General features: G+C 51.7%; 8 protein-coding genes across 8 annotated transcripts; 4 read left to right on the top strand and 4 right to left on the bottom strand.

Annotated features, from left to right (window-relative positions):
- Window positions 1-94: 94 nt before the first annotated feature.
- On the top strand, window positions 95-1,162 carry BDP55DRAFT_694784 (putative proteasome subunit alpha type-2; the record flags this gene model as incomplete). Its single annotated transcript, XM_060577390.1, has 5 exons — window positions 95-138; window positions 189-208; window positions 298-348; window positions 398-994; window positions 1,044-1,162. The coding sequence occupies 5 exons, from the start codon at window positions 95-97 to the stop codon at window positions 1,160-1,162; spliced, it is 831 nt and encodes a 276-aa protein (XP_060428401.1).
- Window positions 1,163-3,369: 2,207 nt separating this feature from the next.
- BDP55DRAFT_184594 (uncharacterized protein) lies at window positions 3,370-4,082 on the top strand. Its single transcript, XM_060565844.1, has 3 exons — window positions 3,370-3,402; window positions 3,480-4,003; window positions 4,052-4,082. The coding sequence occupies exon 2, from the start codon at window positions 3,553-3,555 to the stop codon at window positions 3,865-3,867; it is 315 nt and encodes a 104-aa protein (XP_060428400.1). The 5' UTR covers window positions 3,370-3,402; window positions 3,480-3,552; the 3' UTR covers window positions 3,868-4,003; window positions 4,052-4,082.
- BDP55DRAFT_667547 (RNase3 domain-containing protein) lies at window positions 3,782-8,272 on the top strand. The gene is made up of 5 exons (XM_060575174.1): window positions 3,782-3,896; window positions 3,955-4,003; window positions 4,052-4,304; window positions 4,358-6,811; window positions 6,874-8,272. The coding sequence occupies exons 1-5, from the start codon at window positions 3,868-3,870 to the stop codon at window positions 8,163-8,165; spliced, it is 4,077 nt and encodes a 1,358-aa protein (XP_060428399.1). The 5' UTR covers window positions 3,782-3,867; the 3' UTR covers window positions 8,166-8,272.
- On the bottom strand, window positions 8,273-9,873 carry BDP55DRAFT_667542 (uncharacterized protein). Its single transcript, XM_060575173.1, has 5 exons — window positions 9,308-9,873; window positions 9,049-9,247; window positions 8,883-8,986; window positions 8,719-8,831; window positions 8,273-8,666 (listed from the first exon to the last, which is right to left on the bottom strand). Exons 1-5 carry the CDS (start codon window positions 9,705-9,707, stop codon window positions 8,505-8,507), a joined length of 978 nt encoding a protein of 325 aa, XP_060428398.1. The 5' UTR covers window positions 9,708-9,873; the 3' UTR covers window positions 8,273-8,504.
- Window positions 9,874-12,463: 2,590 nt separating this feature from the next.
- Window positions 12,464-13,874, bottom strand: BDP55DRAFT_769466 (uncharacterized protein; the record flags this gene model as incomplete). Its single annotated transcript, XM_060581058.1, has 3 exons — window positions 12,464-13,165; window positions 13,218-13,330; window positions 13,393-13,874. 3 exons carry the CDS (start codon window positions 13,872-13,874, stop codon window positions 12,687-12,689), a joined length of 1,074 nt encoding a protein of 357 aa, XP_060428397.1. The 3' UTR covers window positions 12,464-12,686.
- A 583-nt stretch (window positions 13,875-14,457) lies between these two features.
- BDP55DRAFT_769465 (uncharacterized protein) lies at window positions 14,458-16,237 on the bottom strand. The gene is made up of 5 exons (XM_060581057.1): window positions 15,633-16,237; window positions 15,371-15,578; window positions 15,196-15,314; window positions 14,963-15,135; window positions 14,458-14,912 (listed from the first exon to the last, which is right to left on the bottom strand). The coding sequence occupies exons 1-5, from the start codon at window positions 16,036-16,038 to the stop codon at window positions 14,757-14,759; spliced, it is 1,062 nt and encodes a 353-aa protein (XP_060428396.1). The 5' UTR covers window positions 16,039-16,237; the 3' UTR covers window positions 14,458-14,756.
- Window positions 16,238-16,912: 675 nt separating this feature from the next.
- BDP55DRAFT_667538 (Rgp1-domain-containing protein) lies at window positions 16,913-19,855 on the top strand. The gene is made up of 2 exons (XM_060575172.1): window positions 16,913-17,620; window positions 17,677-19,855. Exons 1-2 carry the CDS (start codon window positions 17,089-17,091, stop codon window positions 19,596-19,598), a joined length of 2,454 nt encoding a protein of 817 aa, XP_060428395.1. The 5' UTR covers window positions 16,913-17,088; the 3' UTR covers window positions 19,599-19,855.
- Window positions 19,856-20,733: 878 nt separating this feature from the next.
- BDP55DRAFT_184438 (quinon protein alcohol dehydrogenase-like superfamily) lies at window positions 20,734-24,536 on the bottom strand. Its single transcript, XM_060565843.1, has one exon. It carries the CDS (start codon window positions 24,177-24,179, stop codon window positions 20,967-20,969), a length of 3,213 nt encoding a protein of 1,070 aa, XP_060428394.1. The 5' UTR covers window positions 24,180-24,536; the 3' UTR covers window positions 20,734-20,966.
- Between the last annotated feature and the right edge of the window lie 990 nt (window positions 24,537-25,526).

Raw genomic sequence — 25,526 nt, 5'->3', positions numbered from 1 at the left:
CTCACCTCGTTTGACCGCAGCCAACCCACCCACCATCCTCCCCGTCCACTGTACTTGACATCACATCTCGACTGCACGATCAAATAATCAAGCAATGGCCGACCGTTACTCTTTCTCCCTGACGACGTTCTCGCCCAGGTAATTTATATGCTTCCAACCTATGACGTCCGCATGCTAATGGATTATAGCGGCAAGCTGGTTCAGATCGGTATGCTCCAACACAACCCCAACCGGCCGATGTTTCCCAGCGTCATAAACGGAATGAGCCCTCAAACAACAGGACTGACATCCATATAGAGTATGCTCTGAACGCAGTCAACCAGGGTGTCACCGCCCTCGGTATCAAAGGCAAGTCGACTTGCCCCTCTTTCCCCAACCCATGCTAACCCCTCGAAAGCCACCAACGGCATCGTCCTTGCGACCGAGAAGAAGTCATCATCGCCCCTTGCCGACCCTAGCTCGCTGTCCAAGATCAGTCTCGTCACTCCCGACATTGGTATGGTGTACTCAGGCATGGGACCCGACTACAGAATATTGGTGGACAAGGCTCGCAAGGTCTCGCACACCGGCTACAAGCGCATCTACAACGAATACCCGCCTACACGGATATTGGTTCAGGATGTTGCCCGTGTCATGCAGGAGGCTACTCAGTCTGGTGGTGTCCGACCTTACGGCGTCAGCTTGCTGATTGCTGGCTGGGATGAGGGTATCTTGCCCGAGGACGAGACCGAAACCAAGGAAGGCGAGGAGAAGAAGCCTACAGGCAAGACCGGCGGTACTCTGAAGGGCGGACCCATGCTGTACCAGGTCGACCCCTCTGGCAGTTACTTCCCGTGGAAGGCGACGGCGATTGGCAAGAGCGCTACGTCTGCGAAGACGTTCCTGGAGAAGAGATACACGGAGGGCCTGGAGCTTGAGGACGCCGTGCACATTGCATTGCTCACACTCAAGGAGACCATTGAGGGCGAGATGAATGGAGATACCATTGAAATTGGTAAGTTTTCGAAGTTGATCGTCAAAAATATGCCTAACTGGAAACATAGGTATCATTGGACCTCCGGCGGACCACCTGCTCGGTATCGAGGGTGTTGAGGGTGCCAAGGGCCCTCGCTTCAGAAAGCTCAGTCCTCAGGAGATTGAGGACTATCTTACGAACTTGTAATTTCCGCAACGGCTGGGACGGTCTTACCTTGTATCATAGAACAGCATAGAGACATGGGGACACGAGAACTCCGAGCTCTAGACTCAATGGATGACCTGCAATGACGACATGAGTAGATACATTGCAGTTGTGATTGGATATGACTCTCGACTGGCCACGACAGTCGAGTCCTTTTTGCAAGAAAACATGTAAGCTGCCATTGCCACTGCCAGGACCGCAGATATCGGTAAGTGAAATGATTGACATTGCGGCGTCGCTTGGTAATTATCGATGGCAGAAATCCGGATCAGTGAGTTGAATGGAGTCAGAAATCAGGCAACAGCTGCAAGAGGCTCATTGCCGAAGTGAGGAAGAACCGCTGGCGACAGTCGGCCGCCTCTCGCAGCCGTTTCATTGGCTTGCCGCGATCTGAAACTGCTCGCCGATTGCTGTGCCGCAACAGCCTACATGGTCACCTGATGTTCCCGCTTGAGGGTATTTTGCAATCGGTCACCGGGTGTGCCTGGAGTGCCTAATCACCAGGCAGATGACACTTTTGTGCGGCGGTCTACTGTCGTCTAGACTAATTGAGGAGAAGTAAGCCGCATGTGAGTAGCAGGGCCTTGCATTAAGCTAATCGCACCTGGGAGGCACAGCATTGCGACCTCAACCAAGCAAGTCAAAGTAAACTTCCAACGGACAACCTTCAACTTTGGAGGACTTCTACGAATCTAGATGTGATCTGCAGCCTGCGACTATTCATTTTTTTCACCGTCATATGAATAGAATTGAACAAAAGTTCAAACAAGACTCTGCTGCATGAGGAATGTAGACCCATATGACCCAATTATTGCTGCGCTTCGCCACAGTGTTCTGAATTGAAGACCAGGGTAGCAATTAGACTGGATTTGAGGTTGCAAGCCAGATCGGCTCCAATAGAACTACAGACTGGCATCCTACCTATCAGCTAGATGACTATGTACCTTCAGTGGGTTGACGCAGAACCATGCACAACAAACTCACAGGTGCAAGGCCTGGCTATGGTCTGAAGCCGATGCCGATGCCGTGTTGCTTTCATAAGCAAAGACGTCCCTGTTCCCGGCTTGGCGAGGCACTGACGCACGTTTTCCTGGAGGCGTCAGCTAGTTGCATGTAGAATGCTGTATTTGTCCAGGGTCCGGGCGGGTGGCCAGGTTTCGGGTTCCGGAGAACCAAGACCGGCGAAATCAGTATCGGACCCGGTTAGGTTAGTCTTATACGAAGTGACCTCTGGCCGGGGTGAGTGCGGGTGACTGTGGGAACTCTCGGGGCGTGAGCGGGCCTAAATGACACTTGTTGGTCCAGGCCAGTATCTGTCACAACGGAATACCGGAAGATTCAAGATACCTTGGGTACCTGATCCTCGAAGCCCCGGCCGGCAATCCTAAATTGATTGGCCAGGAACCGATGTCAGACTCGCTCTCTCTTTCCTCCGAGTTGTACCTTATTCTTCCTCTCGACTTACCACTAACACTTTCCATGCTGGACACATCAAGCAAATCAGAGCTATCATCTGGAGCAGACTTCGGCTTTTCGAGACTAGGACGGGGTACCCCGAGCCCAAGGCTACCTTTTGGCCCATCGCCGTTTATCGATCCCTGTTTTGCAGTTCAAAAGTTCACTCTCCGCGCGCGAAGATGACTCTTTTGATACGGTGCGTAAATGCGTTGCGAAATGGTATACGTCCTCTGCAGATGTGGGCCGCCGGCCTCCTGCAGAGTCCCTGAACTCAACAGAACCGACCTGTTGTAGTGCGTGTTGGCTTGCGAGTGCAAATATGAACAGCATGCCACAGCTACGTATTGCTTCGAGGTCTTTTTCCCGCTCCCTTTACATGCGCAGCGGGAAAAGAAGCAAACAAGCAGCACACGTTCCCAAACGCCATCCAGGCACCCACCCACTGCGACGTGATTCTTCAAAGGGATCCCAACCTCCTCAGACCTTTTCTGCCTACGTTACGGCATCGTCGCCATATCTACGCCCAAGTCAGCAATCATCATCAGGCACTTATCGCCGAGTCACGCATGCGTCGCACCCATCGCACTTGGCAGAGACTACGAATACACGGAGGTTGTATCCGTAGACGCCCTTCAGTGCTGTGCATCGAGCCCCACGAATCCTGGTCACCGCGTCACACGAATTTTTGTCCAATTTTCCGTTTTGAGCCGCGTCATTTAACCTTACACACCTTTTTTGACTCATACCGACCACCCCACTGCCGGGTGAGTCTTGTCATTGTACCCCAGTACTTTGAGCGTGCTAGTGCACCGGTGCTTGGCTTACTTGGATTCTCCCGAAGTACCGCGCTTCCCAGGACCGTGATCAAGACCCTGGGACTGGGTCCTCAGATCCACGCTAGAAACATACAAACAATGGCTGACCATTCACCATCATCTTCCGGCGAGGGTGCAGATCCTGTGGTAGATGATGTACCTTTCAATGTGGCAGTCCTGGGGCCTCATAACCAGGAGGCACTCTCAGCAGCTGCCGAGGAGTTGTTCCTGAACAATGAGGCCTCTTCGCCTCCAGCTGAGCCAGCCTCAGGCAACTCAGTCATCATGAATGCGAGAGCCTACCAGTCCGAGATGCTTGCCGAGAGTATGCGGCAGAACATCATTGTTGCTGTAAGTCTCGTCGAGCCTGTGGACCAAGTTGCAAGAGACTATGGGTTGATTAACACTTGGTAGATGGACACTGGTAGTGGCAAAACACAAGTGTACGTGGCCTGCCTACGAGCACGCGTAGCTTCGTGATATTGACAAAGGCTTCTATAGAGCTGTTTTACGAATTAGGGCTGAAATAGAGAGAACGTCCTCCGAGAAGGTGCGTTAAGACCATCACAGGGTCTCTGATGCTGGACTAACTGTGCAGATTGTCTGGTTTCTAGCTCCCACGGTATCGCTTTGTAACCAACAGTTTGAAGTCCTTAAAACTCAGATACCGGAGGTCCAGATTAAGTTCCTCAGCGGCGACGACAGTGTGGACTCATGGTCGGACCAGCAAGTGTGGGATGCAGTTCTTCTCAATGTGCGCATAGTAGTGTCGACGTACCAGATCCTGTTGGACGCCATGTCGCACGCATTCGTGCCTATATCAAGACTATCTCTGATTGTCTTTGACGAAGGTTTGTGGGTTCGAGATCCCGAAAGTGGCAGAGGCTAATCAATACGAAACAAGCTCACAACTGCGTCGGCAAGTCTCCCGGAAGCAAGATCATGTCACTCTTCTACCATGAAGAACAACGAAAAGGCCGCTCTACTCCCCATATTCTGGGTCTGACAGCAAGCCCGACTTTCGGTTCCAAAGTCGAAAGCATCAATACCCTCGAGGCCACGCTGGACGCTGTTTGCAAGAGTCCAACGATGCACCGAGACGACCTTCTTGCCGCTGTTAACAAACCAGAGCTGGCATCCGTAACCTTTCAACCTCGAAACGAATTCAATATTCCAAACAGCTTGCGAAGCTTGAGGATAGCTATACAGTCTCTCGATATCTCTGAAGATCCCTACATTCGACACCTACAAGCAGAGGGAACAGATCGTAGTCAGCGTGAATTGATTGCAGTTCTCAAAAGTCACGACACATACATCCAGAACCAAATGACTTCGTTTGGCCGCCAAGCGAATCAGATATTCAGCGAACTTGGACCTTGGGCTGCAGAGTATTATATCTGGGAGGTTATCTCGAGATTCAGAGCTGCATTCAATGCCCAAAGCGTCTGGCTTGACACATGGAAGGATGAAGAGAAGCAATACCTCATCAACATTCTCAGTCAAGTTGACTGCCAGTGTCCGTCGAAGGAGACCATCAGCCGTGAGGTCATGTCAGAAAAGGTTTTCGTTGTCATTGAACAATTGTTACAGGAAAAATCCGATACCATCGGTATCGTTTTTGCTAGAGAAAGAGCGACTGTTGCGGTTCTATGTCATTTGCTTACGTCGCATAACTTACTACGAGAGCGATATCGAATCGGTACCATGATGGGCACATCGCAATTCCAAGCCAAGAAGAAAGATATATGGGATCTTTCACGAGTCGAGGATCAGCGGTCTTTGCACCAATTTCGGTCTGGTAGGACCAACCTGTTGGTTGCCACCAGTGTACTCGAAGAAGGCATCGATGTCCCAGTCTGTAACTTGGTCGTCTGTTTTGATACCCCACCGAACCTCAAGTCATTTATCCAACGCCGCGGACGGGCCCGGAAGAAGCAATCTAAGCTTCTTATGCTGATTGATAGCTCGAATCCTTGGGGAAAAGAGTGGGAGGTCCTGGAGGCCGAGATGAAGGCCCAGTACGAAGAACAAGAGAGAGAACTTGAACACCTCCAAGATATCGAACAGGCCGAAGAGCCAAAGGATATGATTTTCAAAGTCGAACAAACAGGAGCTGTTCTAGATCTCGATAACGCAAAACAACATCTCGACCACCTGTGCCGAATATTGTCCCCGGGAGAGTTCATCGACTGGCGGCCTGACTATATCATCGACAAGACCGCCACAAAAGGCGCGCCAGACTTGCGGGCCACCGTAAACTTACCGAGCTATCTTCCAGCCTCGGTCCGCACCGCGGAGAGTCAACTAGCTTGGAAATCAGAGCAAAATGCTACAAGAGACGCTGCATTTCAGGCCTATGTTCAGCTGTACAAGGCTGGACTTATCAATGACAACTTGCTGCCCTTCAAGCCGGAGGACTTCGTACCCGGAATAGACAAAAGAGCTGCGATCCTGCAGGTCAACGGTCTGCTCAATGCCTGGGTTGGAGTCGCCAAGGCTTGGAAAGTTAGTGACAACTTAAGGGCAACTCGAATTCTACTCAAGGATTCGGACGGTGTTGTCCTGGGAGAGTACGATATGGTTATCCCCGTATGGGTACCTGGGTTGCAGACGATACCCATCCATCTGGAGTATAACGTCACCTGGTCAATTGAGTTCGGACACCAGCTTCCGATTGACGAGCTGACCGGAAACGATGACACAGCTGTACTTCTTGCTCTGCCGTACGGCCATCGTTGGATTTCGGCGGACCTCCAGCAGATCGTAAGATTCACTGCAGTCGGTGCTGGAGATATGTCCGTCGATCAAATCGGCGTCAAAGGCTTTGTCCCAGGGGCCATGTCAAACTACGATTTGACCTGTTTCATACGTGACCAGGCTGGTTCCCCATATCTGTACGACAATGTCATCCCCAGCAAGCCTGCACCCGAAACTGTACAGAAGATGTTTTACGAATTCGAAAAGGCCCCGGATGACGTACCTTACCTGGCTCTCAAGAAGTGGTCCCGTAGGTCGGACTTTCTTCATCGGCCACAGAGCGATCCCGGTCAAGGCCCCGCCACTGTCAAGCCGTACAACAGAGTCTACCCGATGTCGTGGGCAAAGGTGGACAATATCCCTGCAAAGTACGCCCAGTTTGGCGTGCTTATACCATCAATCTTGCACCGTATCGAGACCTACCTGGTGGCTCGAGAGCTGTCTATGGGTGTTCTGAGACCCCTTGCCATCTCTGACCCGTCTCTGGTGGTCACAGCCATCAGCGCGGGAAGCGCGTGTGAGCCCACGAACTATGAACGCATCGAGTTTCTGGGCGACTCTATTCTCAAATTCTCCACCACTATTAATGTGGCCGCTCTGAGTAAGTCCATCTCCAATGCCCCGGCGGGTTGAGTATGAATTGAGAAGCTAACACAAGATCAGACCCGGACTGGCCAGAACGACTGCTATCTTTCAAAAAGGACGCCATCGTCGCAAACTCAACCCTCTGCAAGGCGGCCATCAAGCACGGCCTCGATAGGTTCATTCTCACCAAGCCCTTCACGGGACAGAAGTGGCGCCCAATCTACGTGGAAGATGTGCTCCAGCACGGCGAGGAGCCCTCCACGAGGAAGATCTCCACCAAGACGCTCGCAGATATCGTTGAGGCACTTATCGGGGCTTCGATGATTGACGGCGGTCTACCGAAAGCGCTTAAGTGCATGTCCATCTTCCTCCAGCAGATCAAGTGGAAAACTCTCGACGATTGCAGACAGGCCTTGTACGACGTCGCTCCCTCTGGCGTGGAACTGCCGTCTACCCTCGAGCCCTTGGAGCAGCTCATAGGTTACGAGTTTACAAAGAAGTCTCTGCTGATCCAGTCCATGACCCACGCATCCTTCAACCTCGGCAACACCCTGGGCTGCCTGGAACGTCTTGAGTTCATCGGCGACTCGGTCCTGGACTACATTATCGTCAACCGCCTCTTCTCTATCGTCCCTCCTCTTCCACATCAGACGATGCACCTCCTCAAAACAGCAATGGTCAACGGAGACTTCCTCGGCTTCCTAGCTCTTGAACAATCAGTAAGCCAGGACGAGGTCATCATCACAGGCGCCGGCGGCAGCAAACAAAAGCCCGAACTACAGCATTCCCGCTTCGCGCTGCCCCTGTGGAAATTCATGCGCCACCAGTCCCTCGCTATAGGCCTCGAGCAGCTCAACGTCACGAAGCGGCACGCCGCGTTCAGGGACGAGATGGTCGAGGCCATGGAGCACGGCACGACTTACCCCTGGGCCCTCATGGCGCACATGCAGCTGCGCAAATTCTACTCTGATATATTTGAGTCTCTTCTCGGCGCTGTGTACGTCGATTCCGGGGACCTGGACGTTTGCGCTGGTGTCGTGGAGCGGTTCGGCATTTTGGCGTACCTCGATCGCATCCTGAGGGATGGCGTGCATGTGTTGCATCCCAAGGAGGAGCTGGGCCATTTGGCAGACAATAACACTGTGACGTACGTTTTGGACGTGCAAGATGTCGATGATGGTGAGAAGCGGTTCTCGTGCAAGGTTATGGTTGGTGATCGGTGTGTTGTTGAGGTTGATGGCGGGATTTCTAGAGATGAGGTCAAGGTTAAAGCCGCGGATGCGGCAGTTAGGATACTCAAGGCGGAGAGGGCTGCGGCGAAGCAAAAGAGCTCAGGTACTCAGGAAGACGAAGACCTAGTCATGGAATAAGGGAAAATGGTTAGACGTTTTGGTACATCACAGGCACAGAAGCAGAAGATGGACTTTGCAGACTGGAAAAGCATTCAATTCTTACTTCCACATTACATGCAAGCAAATTTGCAATTATTCTCCCTTTTCCAAACCGACTACATATCGAGAGGTGGGATAATGTGAAATAAGAGGGTATAAACCGGCGCTTTGCCCCTGAACTCCTGATCGAAGAATTGATAACAGTTTGGACAAGTCCCTTGAACCTGACCAAACAAAGTTGAAGTATGCCTTGCCGCTCAAAATAAAGCTACGCCGTAAAACGAGGATTACCGTGACAATGCTAGGATAAGCATGTATCTAGTCGTCGGTGAGGTCAATAGCCTCTCTGTTAGTGTCGATCTTGACCTTCTTCCATTCGCGTTTGGCAGGCTCCTCGGTGAGGTCGTAGATCTCGGTGTACTCTCGCTTGATGATAGGACCCTTTCTCTCTTGCTTGACGGTGCCAGATCGACGTCCATTCTGTGAAAGGTTAGTATTGGGTTCTCTATGAAGTGGCACGGTTGGAACTCACATTAATCTCGTCCAGGCGCTCTGCAGCTAGCCGTCTGATCTCGGCTTCGGAGAGCTCGTCAATGGCTTCAGGACTTGGAGACCGAGGTATGATCAGCTCCTTTTGCAATGCATCTAGAAATTGTGAGCTGGGTCAAACCGTATAAGCAGGCCTGAGCATCATACCCCTGGATCTATACTTAAAGGTGAAGCACGCGATCGGAACACCGTCGTTGATGCGTCGTCCACTGAATAAGGGTCTCTGGGAAACGACACCGCCGTCAGCGAAGCTAGTATTCATGTAAGTACTTTACGGGTCACATTTTCTTGATTTGAAGAGAAGAGAGCTCACGAGGTGCCATGAGAGACGGCACGACCTTTGAGTGCCTTTTCCGCAATGTCGAAGTTTGAATTTCTAGTGTCGCGGCTGCTAGAGTCGGCGTAGAATGAAGCCCCTGTGCTGACCATGGAGTATACAAAGACTTCTATGACCCCGAGGGACATTGCCTTTTCCGAATCACCTTGAACGCGTTCCTTGGTAGCATCATCAACTAGCATAGTAGTCAGTACTCGCTAACACTTTGAGCACCTTCCAAGGGTGACAAACTTACTTGTGGTGACTCTGGAAAACTTAAACTTGTTCAGGCGTTCAGATCGGAAGGCACTTGAACGTTCTCGTGAACCCTCTACAACGTCACTCCATATGTAGTTTCGATCTCTGTGGTTGAAGCGAGTCGCCTCGCAAACGAGGCCGTCAATGTGATTACCATCAATGTACAGTACGAATGAGAGGGCACGATCCTGGTTCACCCATTGGTGTGTGTTATTAACTTCATACTTCAGGGAAAAGTAGGCATCGTCCTTGGACTCGACATAGTTGGAGGCACGGCTGTCAGCGTTCCTGCGATTCACGTCGTGTTCCAAGCCATCCGAATCTTCGTACTCAACGGCGTCTTGGCCATTGACTTGGACGGTGACTTTGACACCTTTGAGCTCGTCGATGACGGCCATGTTGCGTCCTGGTCTCAAAGTGCACTCGAATAACCTGCCGATGGGATAGGTTGTTTGTGGTCCGAGTGGTTCCGTCGTTGGTCCAAGGTAAATAGTACGGCGATGAGAGGAAAATGGAATGAAGTCAAATTGGAAAGAGACGTTGAGACCCACGTGAAGATTGGGGGAAGAAGGTACGAACGCGACTGAAAAGGCAATTATTGGGTGGGGGTTGCCTTACACTGATGTGCGCTCGCTGCCTGATAGGTTGTTCTTCATTGTTCAAGCAGAGGTGGGGTACATTGGCCAACTGTAAGTGAAGCAGCTGGCACCTCAATGGTACCCATGTACACGATTTCATTCGCCAGAGCTTCGTCAATGATTGCCTACATTTAGTGTCAGGCCGAGACAAGCCGCCCGCCTTGAGTTTCTCAGAGAAAGTAATCGATATCTCTACGGTTGACAAACGGGTCCTTCCCGCATTTCTCGTTGATGGACTAGCATATGGGCCGTGCCCTAGTCTGCTCTGTGGAGCGAGCCTCGCTCAATACCTTAATGTCGGGGCACGAGGCGGGTCCTGCAGATCCCGCTGCACCAACGGCCGAGAGTGGACTCGGGTAAGCTACCCCATCATCCAAGGAAGCTCCAACGGTACGACAGAATACCTTACTTTACCGCTCAATACCTTACCTCTCTTTCTCCTACTTTTATTTATTCCGACTCTTGCTACTGCTCCTACATCTGCTCTTGCTCCTGCTACTGATATTACTGCTCCTATCATTGCTACCGTGGCTTCTGTTATTCTTACTGATATCGCTACTTTTACTTGATTTATATTCTTTATACGATATGCTCTCGAAAGTGTAGTATAGTAATCATAATAATAACAATAATAACATTGATAAAGTGTCTAATGAGGAAGATAGTTATATATTAACAAGTCTTACATCTTGTTACTAAAAGCTCATAAATTCCCAGGTAAATCACTAGAATCAACAGGGGAAATTTACCCCCACTATAACGAGTCGGGGTATTTTATACCAGAGGTCTCTGGTTCTGATTAGGGAATCAAGGTCCTTCAGAACATACGAGAAGGCAATATAGGTTCCCTCACTCCATTTCTGTTACCAGCCAGGAGACGCCTGTCTAGATCGACGGGTCAGGTCAAACTGGCTGGGTGGTGGAGAGGCTAGGGGTCCATTAATAAAACGCCTACAGCCTACTCGACGACAGGGTACGGGTTGGATCCCACCATGAGCAGTAAGAGATGTGGCGAACTCTTTTTTGATGTCTTCGGGCGGGGTTAAGTGTATTATGCAAGTATGCAAACTCTCAGTGATGCTCATCGGTACGTAGGAGAAGGATCCCTTCAACCATGTGGCTCTAAGCTATTCTTATTAAACCTTGACTTGTTCACCGCCAAGGTGAAGTAATTCGGCTGATGTGAAGAACTTGAGACGAGAAAAGTGCCCATGGTCCACTTAGCCGTCGTCTGGAGGTGTGGCCTCGCACAGTGATCACGCCCTTGCCATGCTTCATTTCTAGAGATTCTTCTTCAGATTCTTGATTTGAGTCTCTTCATCTTGAATTCCGTGCGGCACCGTACTTTGATACAATACCCAAGCTCGGACTTACTAAAAGACTGTTCCTAGAATCTTCCCGGCGGAGGTGCCTGATGCTTGCGCGGAATCACTCCTTACCCTCCAAGGTCCCTTCCTTTTCATCAACTCGACTCTCCGACCCATATTTCCGCCCTCCTCCTTTCATTCTTCTGCTCCTCTCATTTCTTTCACTCATCTCCCTTACTTCATACTCTTCATTAACCACGCAAGGGCTCAGACTTATCGGAAGTAGTCAGTCTCTGTATGCGGCTCGCTTCACTCCAGAGGTCTTACTCACTTCAGACCGTGGCAAACTTGCCGCTAGCGGATATCTTGAGACTCACCCCAAGAGCGTTGGGATGAGCTTGAGGTGAGTCGTACCCCATTGCAGGTTATGTCGTGCTGACAGTTCTATCAGCCCAAAGTCAAGCGAGAGCCTGGAAGTGGTGTGAAGCGCGAAGCGGACGGGGAGACAGACTCCCGTCCACGCAAGGTCTACAAGGTGGACGCAGATGGAACGACCGATCTTAGCGATGATTGAATGGATTGTAACAGGTATCTATTTCAGACTTGAGAAGAGAGGTCCATATTTGCCAGTGATTCGGATGGTCTTTCGACGTGACATGGTCGATCCGAGGGGCGAGAAGAATATCAAGTCTGCATTCGTTTTTGCGTTGGTAGACTCAGGATAACAAGAGGAAGCGAGGTTCTCAGATCATAGCTCACAATTCACTCAATCGTTCAAAAGCATATGGGTGCTTTGCTGCTGCTCTTTTTCGCCACGGTGACGGCATAAGCAGAAGAGGCGTCTCGAAGAAGGAATGCATATCATCCACGTAAACGACAAGTCCTATCCCTGGTTCCTCATGTTCGATATGATGACTCTGGGCCCAAGAGTAGCAACGAGTAGGCTACTAAGGAATCTTCTGCCATCAACTTCAATTCCGTGGGGAGGCTTCTTACCAATCCGGCATTACCGTTACCGGATTGAATAACTGGACATAGGCGTCACTGAAGCAAAGCATATACGTGGCTGCTCGATATTTATCACGCATAAATACAGCCTGGGGTTCCACCCATGGAATACGTTTCCTTCATAGGGAGCGTAGAAATGGGTGATGACAGATTGTACCTTATTGCCGCTGACGCCAACAATGCTTACGAAACTACCTACTTGGCCCTTCAAAGTCCATCTCACTTCTTTCACCAAGATCCCACAAGTTACAGACACACCAACTGTATCTACCTGAGCTTCTCTTCTTCACTGTGTGGAAGGCTCGTAAGAGTCCGCTCGTCAACATTGATCTCTCATTCCGACCACTCCTTTCCCGCTTCGCTTCCGGATACCTCCCACCCTGCCTCCAGCACCGTCTCTTATTCGAGCTATGACATCTATTTCTCAGTATGTAGAAGTAGCGATAAATTTTCTGGGTCTAGAAGGTGAGTCGTTGCCGAAAGCCACCACGGCAAACCTCTTTCTGGTGAGTTGAACGTCTTTCGAATCAAAGGAATGAATCGAGATGGCCTCGTCATCGAGTACCTCTCTTTGGAGCTTCTTATTCTTCATGACGGGCTGTGGAGGCTTGGTTCGGATGGGAATGATTCGTCTGTTTAGTTGAGAGCTGGGCTTATCTCCCAAGTCGAGCGATGCGGTAGTTGTCGAGGCAGTTCTCGCGCTCGTCGTTGTTTGTGTCTGTGTAGAGGCTACCGGCAGACCGTCTAGCTTTGGAGGCGATTTGGAGAAGGCGTTAGTGGCACCAGTGCCTCTGAATCCGCTTGGGGGATTCTTTGGAAGCGCTTTGTTGGCAGAAACTTCGATCAAGTTCTCAGCGTAGCTGTTCTCGTTGTTGTCCTTAGGTTTGTGCATGGGCAAGTTCCCTGAGTGAAGTCAGTCTTAGGAAGAATCAACTCGATTGAGGAGTTGACAAACCTTTAGGTCCATATCTGAAATCGAACCTGGCGATAGGACGCTCGTAGTTGAGCCGCTTCACGTCGTATGTGTCCGCAGCTAGGACCTTCTTGACCTCCTTCCCAGGTCCCACGCTGGCTTCCGCTGTTACGAGACGTTCTTGTCCATATGAAGAAAAGCCGGAATTTTGACTTACTTTTTGGCTTGAATTGATGATCTGGAAGTAGCAGTATCGTTGAGGCGCGTTCTCTCTGGTGAACCGAGCAGCTTGACGATGTATGAATCAACGCGGATGGTACCTCGAATCGCTCTGCCGCCTTTCTTGGTCGTGCCAAACTTGAATGGCTGCAAAATCTGTCGGCCTCCACTGTCTACTCCCAAGACTCCATCGAAGTCCATGCGAAATCGGCGCGATGCCCGTGAATCAATCGCGGTCTTCGTATACAGCCGCCGGAGAACCTCAGTGTCGTCAAGGTGTATCAGCACCATCAGCCCCTCATCCCTGGCGAGAAGTTGACAGATTCCTAGGCCAGGAAATGCATGGATCGAGAATTTTGCTCCCTCCTTGACATCGATGACTTTGCTGCAGCTGAATGGGGCGTTGTTTTCGAGACTTTCGGCCGTCACGTCATCTCGTTCCGGTGCGGCAGCACCAGCGATCCGAACGACCACTCGCATACTGATGTTGAAGCTAAAACCTGCCATCGCTCTAGCATTCTGGATGAGAAGCACTCTCGTGGCCTTCAGGTGTGATTGTACTTCTGCAATTCGAGCCAAGCTCGAGAGCGAAGAACGAGGCAGATTTGTGGCTGGAAACGTTCGATTTGCAGCAGGTGGACGAAAGGTAGCCAGAAAGTGCCAAGTGTACCTTCCTATGGAAAATGATTGCAAATTTTCTTCGCTGTAGGCTATCTTCAGGGTGGAAAGTGCGCGAAAGGGGCTTTGGTCATCTCCAATTGCCTCGAGTCGGGCGATGGGCACCAACTAAGTCATCGTATGGTACAAGAGCTGACAGCGCAGATATCTGTAGTGATGGTATTGATATTTCTTTTTGTTGCCATGGCACCTATTTCAAAAACTTAGAAGGAGGCTCCTAACTACTTGAATCATCATCGTGGAATAACTTGCTTGCTCTGTGTTTGAGTATAAGCACTAGCATCTCACTGACGTGAATAAAAAGTCATCTTGTAAGAACATGACTTCAAACCCAAAGTCACAGATGATTACGACAGAATGCTTGGATACTGAAGAACTTTTGTATGTAACAAAACTAATGCTGGCCCGGGAGCAAGCGTTCTGATGGATGTAAGTCCTACTACTCTTCCACCTGCTCCCTCGAACCAAGTTTCTATCAAAGCATTGTCAACTTCCTTTCAGCCAAACAATCTCCCTCATCCGAGATGCCTTCAGTTAGAGTCCTCCCTTCACTGCAGTGAAATTTGGCTTGTGGATTCACCACCCCACAATAGGTTAGGTTTGAAGAATGAGACTCTTACAGTGACCTCCATCCTGTGCTGGTTCCGTCTTTACAACAAACGCGCGATCTCCTGGCCTACATCTCTAGTAGCCGCCCGTGAGATCAATGGCGTCATGACCGTTTCCCAGCTTAATGACCTTGTAAGGACGAGCTGACTGCTCATCTGCGCCCTTTGGAAGATCACAGAACTCGTCATAGCTCCGTTTGTTCTTCTGAGTCGAAGGCTGCGCGTGCTCGACCTGGTAGAGACGTTAGTCCGTGAGTTCTCTAATATTAGTTACCACCCTACTTGGAGCTGTTGGTGTCTCTCTCGAGCAAGGCGTTCGACTTCATCGTCATGAAGGTCTTCGAGTCTAGGAAGGCTTGACATGCCAAAGTAGACCGGTCTCTGACGAGGCAGTGGCGTGGGGGCCGGCTTGGGGCTGGGGGACTGGTGAAGAATCTCTTCAATCTTCAGTGCATCTATAGAATATTCAGTCAGACATTGACCCAGAGATGCCCTTTTAATATACTGCAGCATACCTCGCGAGCGATATTTGAATGTGTAGGTCGCAAAGAGGGGGCCTTTGCGAATCTGTTCAATGGCTCCTCGATGGGCATTGCTGGGAGGCCACAGATGCTTGTTGACCGGCGCGGTGAAGCTGCGAAGACGTGGTTAGCTTGATGGATGCATCATCGGCAGATGGTTGTTGCATACGAAGTGCCATGGTAGATGGGGCGGCCCTTGATGGTCTCCTCCGAGATCTCGCACTTATTGTACTGCGGCTCCGTAAATGGTCTCTCCAAGTCGACACGTCTATTACGGCGTGGACTGCCAGCGAATCTGGCAAGTCTGACGCGAACCTCGATCGTACCAAGATTCTTGGCACGTCTCAATTCGCCATCTGTAGCGTCTTGGTCAACTGCTGGATCGGTCAGCATCTAATATTTGTTAAAGCCAAGTGATGGGTTGGGTTTACCTGCAGTGATGGTCTCGAACTTGAAGTTGCTCTCAACCATGGCACTTCTGTCCTGGTTGGGATGTCTCTTGCCTCTGAAGGCAAAGTGCCAGCCTCCATGCTTGAAGTAATCATCGTAGCAGAATCGCTTTCCGACGAACTGGCCGTCGATGAAGAGAAGGAAAACCAGACCATCGTCTTGGTGGACCCAGGGGTCAATCGTGGCATCATCCAAGACATTGATGTGAACCGCGAATCCAGTACCTTCCTTGCTCTCAATATAGTTACGGGCACACTGCTCGTAATCGTTCATGTATCTCTCAGGCTCATGGTACGGATACGGATCGGGGTATTCATCAGCGTCTCGGTAGGCGTTCTTGAGGCGAATGGAAACGCTGACAGCGGGGAGGGTATCGATGACTGCCATCTTGGAAAGGAATTGAATTTGATTCGTGATGTGACGGGCGCGCTGCCGGAAGCTGTGAGCAGAGAATGAACAAAAGTGAATATTCCGGCGATGGGAAAAAGAAACAAGAACAGAGAAAGCCACAGTCCTGGAGCTTTTGTCCTTTGAACAAAATATTGGCAGAATAGTGTGATATCGCGAATCCCCAGAGGAAAGACTGAGGTGGGATGGAGAAGACAACTGGAAAATACTTTGTATGAAATGCCCTGGTGAGGTGGACGGGGAAGAAGTGTGGGCTGCGTGTGAGAGAGATGATGTAGAAGAAGAGGTGGGTGACTTGGGGGCGAGTGCAGATAAAAGAGACCTATTGCCTTCCAGTTACTACCTTCCATCATTGTAAATTTGACTGCTGCCTCATGTTGGTGAGATTTAAGGAGAGCGGAAGGTGCCCTCAAAAGGCGTCTGCCTCCTTCCTGCTCGATCAGATATCCAGCAGCCAGCCATAGCTAAGGTTGGGAATGAACCAATGTTACTCTTTTTGAAGAGTTTCTCAGGTCTGCAGCGTGTAATGTGATTGAAGAGAATGAAACTGTTGTCAACACTGCATCGATACTCAAATTCGTGGCGATCAGTCGGATTAAGGTACCTTAAGACCCTCGACGGCGTCGTGTTGAGATCGTGTAAGTGATGAGAGTGGATACGTACCGCTCCGCTTCCCGTCCTTGCCGTGCCCCGAATCAGTGGGCCGGACTGCTGAGGTAAGGCGCCGAGGTGACAGTGACGCTAGAACCGTGAAAGGAAACGGGGACGTGGATCCCACCCCTGCAGCGCGCGCCGAATGGGGCCCGCCCGACTCGCAGCAACGCTGGAGCTAGCCCAGCTCGCTCAACTTCCATCTCCCGCCAACTCGGAGAGCCCATGACGTTCAATGCACTTGTCAGGACTCCTTGTCCATCTCCAATTCACGAATTTAGACGCGACGATGGTTGATACCAGACATGTGATGACTACTTGATTCGTTGCAACCTCAATCGATCCTTTTCCCTCCCCTCCGCCCGTACGAGCGCCATCATGTCTCCAGAGGCCTCCAGCAACATTCGAGTCTTTATCCGCTGGCACGACCAGACCGTCTTCGCTGGCGAGGAGATCAAATGCACCATCACCTTCAAGAATATTGCTCGCGATCCGAATCAGCAACGACAGTCCCAACGACTCGCACCTGTAGACCGACCAAGGCATGTCTCGCCCTTGCTGAGAGGCAAGTCTAGCGCCGGCTTGACCCCGCCGAACTCAGCTCAAACCCGCGGTCACCGATCTGCTCTGTCCCTCAACGTACCAGTTGCTCAATCGCGAAGCCGCGCGGGCTCGGTACCGTGGACACCATCACATCCTCCAAGCGCTCTCGAAAACCGTGGCAATGGCCACAAGAAGTCCGTGTCTATTGTGTCAATTGGTTCCACAAGCACCGTACCTGATGACAATCAGAGTAACGCTAGCTCCGTGAAGGCGCATCGGCCTGGTCGCGGTCATGCCCGAGCATCTAGTCTACAGATTGTGCCTAGGGGAGCTGCTCTGGGACTCGGCCTCGCAGCGCCTCACTCTGGTCAGTATCCTAGTTCTTAATCTTGACGCAGAGTGCATTTCCTAACTCCCTTGCAGCATCGCCGAGGCATATAAGCTCGCCTTTGTTCAACTCGACGTCCGCTTCCGACACACCTCCCTCCAACTCGCGATCTTCGACCGCACCGAATACCCCTGACGTAGCAGGTTCACAACGTCCCATGAGATCGCCTTCCAACGCGCTGGCCGACTTTCGGTTTCCAATGGCCCAGTCGCCACTGTCGGACACGCAAAGCACACCAGTTGCGTCACATCACGATGGGCTATTAAGTCCAAACACTGAAGTTCCCCCAACCCTAGCTATACGGAACAAGGATGGCGTACTCACCAACCCCATCGACCATCCTACGCCAGCCATGCGGATACTGTCGACAACAAGCATGGGTGGAGGAACACCACGCAGCAGTGGGGAATTCTACTCCATGAGCAATAACTCTACGGAAACTTTGGCATCTGAGTATCCAACTCAACCCACACGGGGCCCTATGCGGCCGCCACATTTTCGAAAGTCCTCCAACTTTGCTTCACACAACCCGAGGCAGCCGGAATCATTGATGATGGGCTACGCTCAGATTCAAGGCTCATTCACTCTGGATGGCTCGCTCATCAACCTCGGGCCATTTGAGCAGGTCAAACGTAAGGCCGTTGTCGGCGGTCAAGGAGGTGGTGTCATTGGTGTGGAGCCTTCGAAACGGGATAGTGGACTGCTTCGAAGTTTCGGATGGGGGAGTATCAGCAATTCGATTGGAGAGCTGCTTGGAGCTGGCGAGGTCAGCAGCATCAAAGACATGCGCGGCATCGCCAGTGCCAAGTCCGTCCCTCTGCTCTCGACTCCGCAGTCCATCTTGTTCGTGGACCTGAACCTGGCCCCCGGAGAGCACAAAGCTTTCGAGTACTCATTTCAGCTCCCAAAGGGCTTACCACCGACACATAAGGGAAAAGCGGTCAAGATCTCTTACAATCTAGTGATCGGCACACAGCGAGCAGGTGGCTCTAAAGAGCAACAGGTGCGCTCCGTCGAGATCCCTTTCCGAGTCCTCGGCAGTGTGAACAGCTATGGAGAGATTCTTGGCCATGATCTCATGAACCCGTACATTATTCTTCGCGACCAAGCGAAAATCAAGGCTGTCGACAAGCTGTCGACCCTCAGCGAGATCAAAAAGCTAAAACCGACCAAGACCGACGCAACGATTAATGAATTCCTCGTATACGTTGATGAACTCCTTACAAGGCCGCGGCAGGGCTCCAACGCAGGGTTGCTATCGCCCACAGCATACCCCAGCTCCCGGCGTCCATCATTATTTGAGGAGGCGACGACGGCCACAGAGGCCATCAACCTGGCTATTATGCGCAGTAACCTGACCTCCGAGGGTCAGCAAAGCCCGAACCGCTTCGAAATTGCCCGCAACGGACAGCGTGTAGGTGTCGTTATGCTTACACGCCCCTCATACCGTCTGGGTGAAGTCGTTACTATGGCCATCGACTTCACAGACGCCGAGATCCCTTGCTACGCGGTCCATTCTTGTCTCGAGTCGGCCGAGCGAGTCGAGCCGCATCTGGCCATTCGCTCAGAAGCCTCAATTCACCGCGTCACGCGGAAAGTCCACGTCTCCGCCTCGGAGGCGACGCTCTACTCGCGGAGGATGGTCTTCACCCCGACTATCCCCATTACTGCGACACCAGAGTTTGTCACGACAGGCATCTCGTTTGAGTGGAAGATCCGTGTGGAATTTGTAGTGCCGAGTCAGGAGACTGAGTTGGAGCGTGAGGCGCCTAGCACTCATCCATTATTAGAAGAAATATCTCGAGACGAGCGCGGAGGCCTAGTGCTCGTTGCCGTGGAAAATCTGGCGTGCGAGAGCTTCGAAGTCGCGGTCCCTCTGCGTGTATACGGTGCCGTGGCAACGGGACTCGAGAAGCTGGAGCGTGATGAGGCGTTGGAAGAGGGACTCGCTGTTTGATTACGAGGAAGTAGTGAGATCATACATACCACACACGAGAACGGTGGTTTTACAAGGCAAGGCAGACGAAAGCAAAAAGAATAAGGAGATTCATTCGCGGGCGTTGGATAGAAAAACATTTTATTTTCTGGAACACGATACTACCGTCTTGTTTTTCTTATCTCCTCCAAACAATTTCATAGAGAAGTTTTTTCTCTAGTATACCACCGGAAAAAAACTTTTCATCCAAAACTACAAAAGAGTTCACCCCCCCGGTGCTGGACTGGGGGCTACATCTCTTTGTGCTCATGCTGGGATTCGAACTCGGGGTATGCGCTAAGCCTGTCGTCGAGTAAGGCTGGTTGGCGATGAAAGTGTCGGACCATGGACCGCTCCACCACCCAGCCAGTTTGACCTGACCCGTCGACCTAGACGGGCGCCTGCTGGCTGGTGATTGGGATGGAGTTGAGGGGGTATATGAAGGCTTGTGCTGTGTGGTTATTCGGGTTTTGTGTATTCGGGTGGTGGCTGGGAAGGTTATCGGATGAAGGTTTGGGTGGTGAGGAAGGTGAGGACCGCTTTGTCTCCTTCTCGGGCCTGGACTACCTCAGGCAGGCGGGCAGGCAGGCAGGCAGGCAGGATGTTGCTGGCTCCAAGAGATAAGGTAGTCTGTGTGAGAAATCAGGGAAGGGAGGAGGGACCTTTTGCTTTTCTCGCTTTGTACATACATAATTCAATGCGAATTTCACACTGCTTACCTTGCTTGGAGGTCACATCAGACGTTCAGGAGAGCTTAGATGCTGACTTCACGTAGTAGCTTAGATTGATCGGTCACCACATGAGTCCAAATTAGCCTATGCGACTGCACTTGTAAACTAGGTTGATCAAGACGGCAGTTGTGGTTGGTCAAAGACGAGGTACACCTCGTCATGTTGAATTCCCCGCGCCCCTGATCAGAATAAATAAAGGGGACCAAGATATGTAAAGATGTAAACCCAAGAGAGCAGATCCAAAGGACCAAGTAGTCAAAAATGGCAAGAGGCCGCAAAAAAGTCGGCATCCAAATTTCCTCGTCCCCTTTTTGTTCATATCCACGGTGTCCAATGTGAGGTACACCCGGGTGTAGTGTAAATAATCTGTCTGTCATCCCCAATCCCCTGACCTCCCCTGGCCCCTCCCGCTGTTCAGTCCCATTATGTCCTTGGGCACATTTGAAAACTCCTGGCTCCAATTCGCCGCCCCTGCTTCCGCAGGACTCCGTTATCTCTGAATATGTGTGACGGGTGTCTCTCTCGCAAGTTGAAGATAAATAGAACCAAAGGAAAAAAAGTCGCTGCTGCTGTGACGAAAGAGTGACGGGTAAACAAATAGACAAGATTTGCCGACAATTCAAAAGTGGGAGTTTCGATGCCCCTTTTCCACCTGCGATATCCCCAGAGTCCAAGGCCGAGCACATGTGGACTTTGCGCTGTAAAGTAGATCGATGATTAGTATCCCCCCAAACGCCAGTGGTCTTCTCCAGATAACGCCGTTATATCCAGCAAGTGTTGTACAATGCGGGTAGGAAAGGTTGATGTAAAAATACAATGTGAGTTTGTTAAGAGAATGACGTAGAGGTGGTTTCGCCGCCGGCGGTGTCAGGCCGTACGGCCAGGAGCTCTCTTCGCGCTCCTCGCTGGGAGTCTGCACTTCCCTGCCTTGGAAAGTATTCCGTAGCTTTTCGTCAAGCATGGAGGCCAGGCGCTCCTCATACTGGTCTAGAAGACCGCTCAGGAGGGCTGAGTCATGCATGGCTTTGGTTCTCGAGGCCCTGTCGCCGAGCGCAGCCGCTGTCAGGCGCAGCTCTTGGTCGATTTCAAAGATGACGTCTTCGCTTAGTGGCTCCGCGGAGGAGAGCTTCTTTCTATAAGCCCTCAACGTACGGCAAGCCTGCTCTGTGGCCATGTTCAGGCTGCCGAATCCGCGCAAATTGGGTGAGCTCTTCTTCGGCGGCAGGCCCAAAGACGGAAGCGAGGGTCGCCTAGATGCCCTCGACTTCGGACTGATGGGCGGGCTGCCAGACCCGGACGAGCGTCGGGATGGCGTATCCTCAGCTAGCGGGCTGCTTTGCATGCCTGCTTTGGGCGTGCTGACGCTGTTGTTGCTCAGGCCATACCGAGAATTCCTACTCCGGATAGTCCTGGGTGGAGAGCGTCGGCCACCCTGAGCGGAGGATGGGCGCTGAAACTCAGCGAGCTCTGCTTTGGAGAGGACTCGTCGTAGTGGTGGTCTGGTGGAAGCGGACCCGTCCTTCATCGGAGATGGATCTCTGCTGGTAGACAAAGGAGCGGTGTCATCCGCTTCCATGGACCAAAGCATCACGGTCCCGTCAGATCCTACGCTGATGACTCTCTGGCAGCCATCTTCGTCGTCAGTTAATGTAACGCCATTGATGGCCTCTGTGTGACCCCATTCTCTGTCTACAAAGTGACCGGAGTGAGCGTCATAGAGACGAACGGATTTGTCCGTGTTCGATATGCCCAGCAAAAAGCCCGACTCTTTACCGGGAGGCTGAGTGAAGATGAGAGACTCCAGGATCGCAGTCTCGGCTCCGCTCTCGTCAACACACTTGAAGCAGTTGAGGAGTCTGCCGTTGGAAAGATCATATTGGCAGACTGACCTGTCCAGCATGGAGACGAAGGCAGTTCTTTCATCCTGGCCAAGGACGAATGACGTTGGCGCTGCCTTCAGGGTATTTGCCCTTGAAGGAAGAGCAGCAAGCTCATCTTCCTCATCCTCTTTGCAGACGATGTCGTAGGTTTGTAGTGTCCTATCCATGGAGCAAGTCATTATCTTATCCTCGGATGGAATTAGCACTTGAACGACCCTAGCAGCAAATTCCAGCGTTTGGAAATGCCGGAACTCTCCACCTGACGTGCGGTGAAATAGCTGCGCAGTCCGATCTCTTCCGCAAGTAGCCAGAAAAAACTTGTTGTCATCCTCATAAATGCTGACGCCTTGGCAGTCGGACGAATGGGCCTTCGTCTCGAGCAAGCATTCCTTCGTAGACAGGTCAATTATCCTGAGAACGCCAAACTTGTCGGCTGCTACAAGCATCTTCCCGGCCCTAGTCGCTCGGACCACATTGAGCTGATTGACGGGGTCCATCTCACTCTCAGGGATAACCTGTTCAATGGGCACATCTAAGGAACACTTGATTTTGCCCTTCATGTCCCAGAAAATGACCTTGCCAGAGCCAGACCACGTAAAGAAATCTGCACCTTGGTCGTTGGGCTTTGGCATTGATTGAATGCCCAAGATCTGGTCTCCATGTCCTGGTATAGAAACGTGCGACGGGTCATCCAGCGTTTGGCCCGGCTGATAGCTCGAGCTCCAAATATCTACAGTGTGCTTCTCGTCGATAGTTACCAGGTTTTCTGTCAAGAAACCCATGGCTACCAGACCAGCGGGCGCGATGCTTTTCGACAGGACACTGTCCGGGAGGCTGTCGAGGACAGCCTTGACGCTGAGAGTCGCGAATTGGCCGGCCTTTCCTGACAGATATGCAGTGGCATGTCTGATGGTGATGGAGGTGATCGGAAAGTCGACCGTGAGTGACTTGATGAGTTTTGTCTGTTTGCCGTCATCCTCCACCACACAAACGTCGCCAGCCTCAGAGCAAATTATGATGCTCGTTTCGTCAACGACTGCCGCGCAATTGAAGGTGCCATCCAGCAAAGATCCGAGGAGTACGTTGCGACCGTTGAGGACTTTCTGGGGCGTGGAAACGGCCTCGTTGAATCTCGTCTTCAGAGGAGAAGAAGTCTGAGTTTCCTCGACTTTCCAAATCTTAATGTGTCGCACGCCGAGCGTGATAAGGCTGCTGCCCATCCAAACCATGCCCTTTATGGTGGAGGTACACTTGTTCTGCTGGTACAGCTTCGCAGCACCAGTACGGGGGTCGATTCTCCAGATGTAGAGAAATCCGTCGTTGGCGGTACCCAGAGAAGCAAGCCACCTGGTATCCACCGACCATGCGACCGCATTCACACCGAAACCATGCTCGCTGATAGAGACCAACGGAACGTCAGAGGATGCGTCTTCTAGGTTGAAGATGAGCACACGAGGAGCGTAACCCGTCTCTCCGACTGCCAAATATCTGCCATCTCTACTCAGCGCGAGGCATGTTGCCGCCTTGATGCGCTCGCGGCTGGTCCATGTTGATCCCGGCGAGTCGTTCCAACTTTGCGATTCCCGGATCCCAATCGCGGCGCGGTTCCTGCTGTCGTTGGCCTTTGGTGTCGAAGGCGCCGAGTAGTTGTTCAGTAAAGTCGTCGAGCCGTACACGGGTGTCGCAGTGGGGCGTGCTCGGTAGAAGCGCTGGGCATAGTGTTCACCGTCGACATCGACAACAACGACGGCGCCGCCTGCTATGTAGGCAAAGGAGGAATTTACGGTATCGAAGCCTGTGGGCGAGGCGCAGGTGGTGCCAATGACTCGTTTGAGGGAAAGCCGGGACTCGTGGGGTAGGCGCCCTCGGATGGGGGTTCGATTAGATCGTTGTTGGAGGTAAGGAGAGTTTCCCGGCGTCAGTCTGAGCCGGTTCGTGGGAGTCGCGCTCATTATATCGCCATTGGCTCGCGAGCGTTGTCGCAAGATTAGGTGGCTGGGATTGCGAGTGGCTGGAGAAGAATTACGTCGCAGAGGTCACCCGAGGTAGGTCAGTGACGTTACTGAGAATATGAAGGAAAGAGCGTTTGTCGCGAGAATTCGGTAAAGTCCAAAAGAGAGTGTGTCAAGGTAGGTAGGTAGGTAGGAGTCGGCAAAATTAGTGCGTAGGCGCGCCGAGCGGTGTAAGTCGAAGAGGTAAAAGAGCCGGGCTGGCAGTGAATGTCTAAGTGGATGATGGAAAGCTGCGAAGGAGGTCAATCTCTGTGTCTCACTCGATTGGTTGGGACAATCAATTGTGCATGAAGAAGGAGGGAACGTACAGTGACATCAGGCGGGCAAACGGTCCCCAAGCCCTGCAGGAATTAATGGGGGGCTTAAAGAAGAAAGAAAGGGTGCAGGTATCTGAGCGTGAAGAAGAAGAAGGAAGGACGCGATGTGCCGAAAAGCGTGCAGAGGTTTTGCGGATGGCCGGTTTTCCAACTTCTAGCAAGCAGCAGTAGCAGTCGGTCGGCTCAAAGCCTCAGGGTTGGAGCCGGTTGGGTGAAGGAGTAGGTAGTCTGCCGGGAAGGGCCCTGGTGGTGGGAAGGAAGTGATGTGCGGTGCCTGGATTGGCCTTGCCCTGTGCTGCGTGGTTCTGTGGGAAGGACGGTCGCCTATTGGTCGCAGCTTGCTGCAGGTGGGAGCGGGAGAGCTGAGATGGGAGAGCAGAACCTGGAAAGCGTGAGGTGGGATGGGGTTGCAGCCAGTGGAAGCACCAATGGAGTGTGGGAGAGGATGAGAGGAGAGCATCGGCGGGCGGGGGTCAGTCAAACCAACTGGGTCGATTTGCTCTTTTTCTGAATAAACCCTGTCACTCTGTTCCCCAAACGGGTCACTCCAACCCACCAGCTGGAGGGGTTATTGAAGGGCGGTCTGGCGGGAAGGATCCAATCACAAATCTCGTCACACCGAAGCCTCACCTTGCACTCTCTCTTTCTCTCTGCAAACCATCTCTACATTCGTCTCTACGACAGCCAGACCTTCCTGTATAGCGGTCATAACTCAATCATTCGTGTTACTCGGTCGCTGCCGTTGACGTACCAACTACGATCCGTAAGTAAGAGAGAACAAAGGAATTTTTCGAACGGGGCATGTTTCACAAGAACCGCGATGAAGAAGTCCACCATTCCTTTGTTCTCTTGATGTCATAGCCCAGATGATTTCCACAAGAACGTCTCACTGATCATTCTGCTGCTAGCCCGAATTCTTCAAGAGAGCTAGCCATCAAGCTTGAGCTCAAGAGATAGAGCTCAAGGGGTG

The sequence above is a fragment of the Colletotrichum godetiae genome (assembly GCF_030913485.1).
Source record: "Colletotrichum godetiae strain CBS 193.32 chromosome Unknown BDP55scaffold_26, whole genome shotgun sequence".
Classification (NCBI taxonomy): Eukaryota; Fungi; Ascomycota; class Sordariomycetes; order Glomerellales; family Glomerellaceae; genus Colletotrichum; species Colletotrichum godetiae.
Note: the sequence above shows the minus strand (reverse complement) of the source record. Positions and strands in the feature narration are given on the sequence as shown.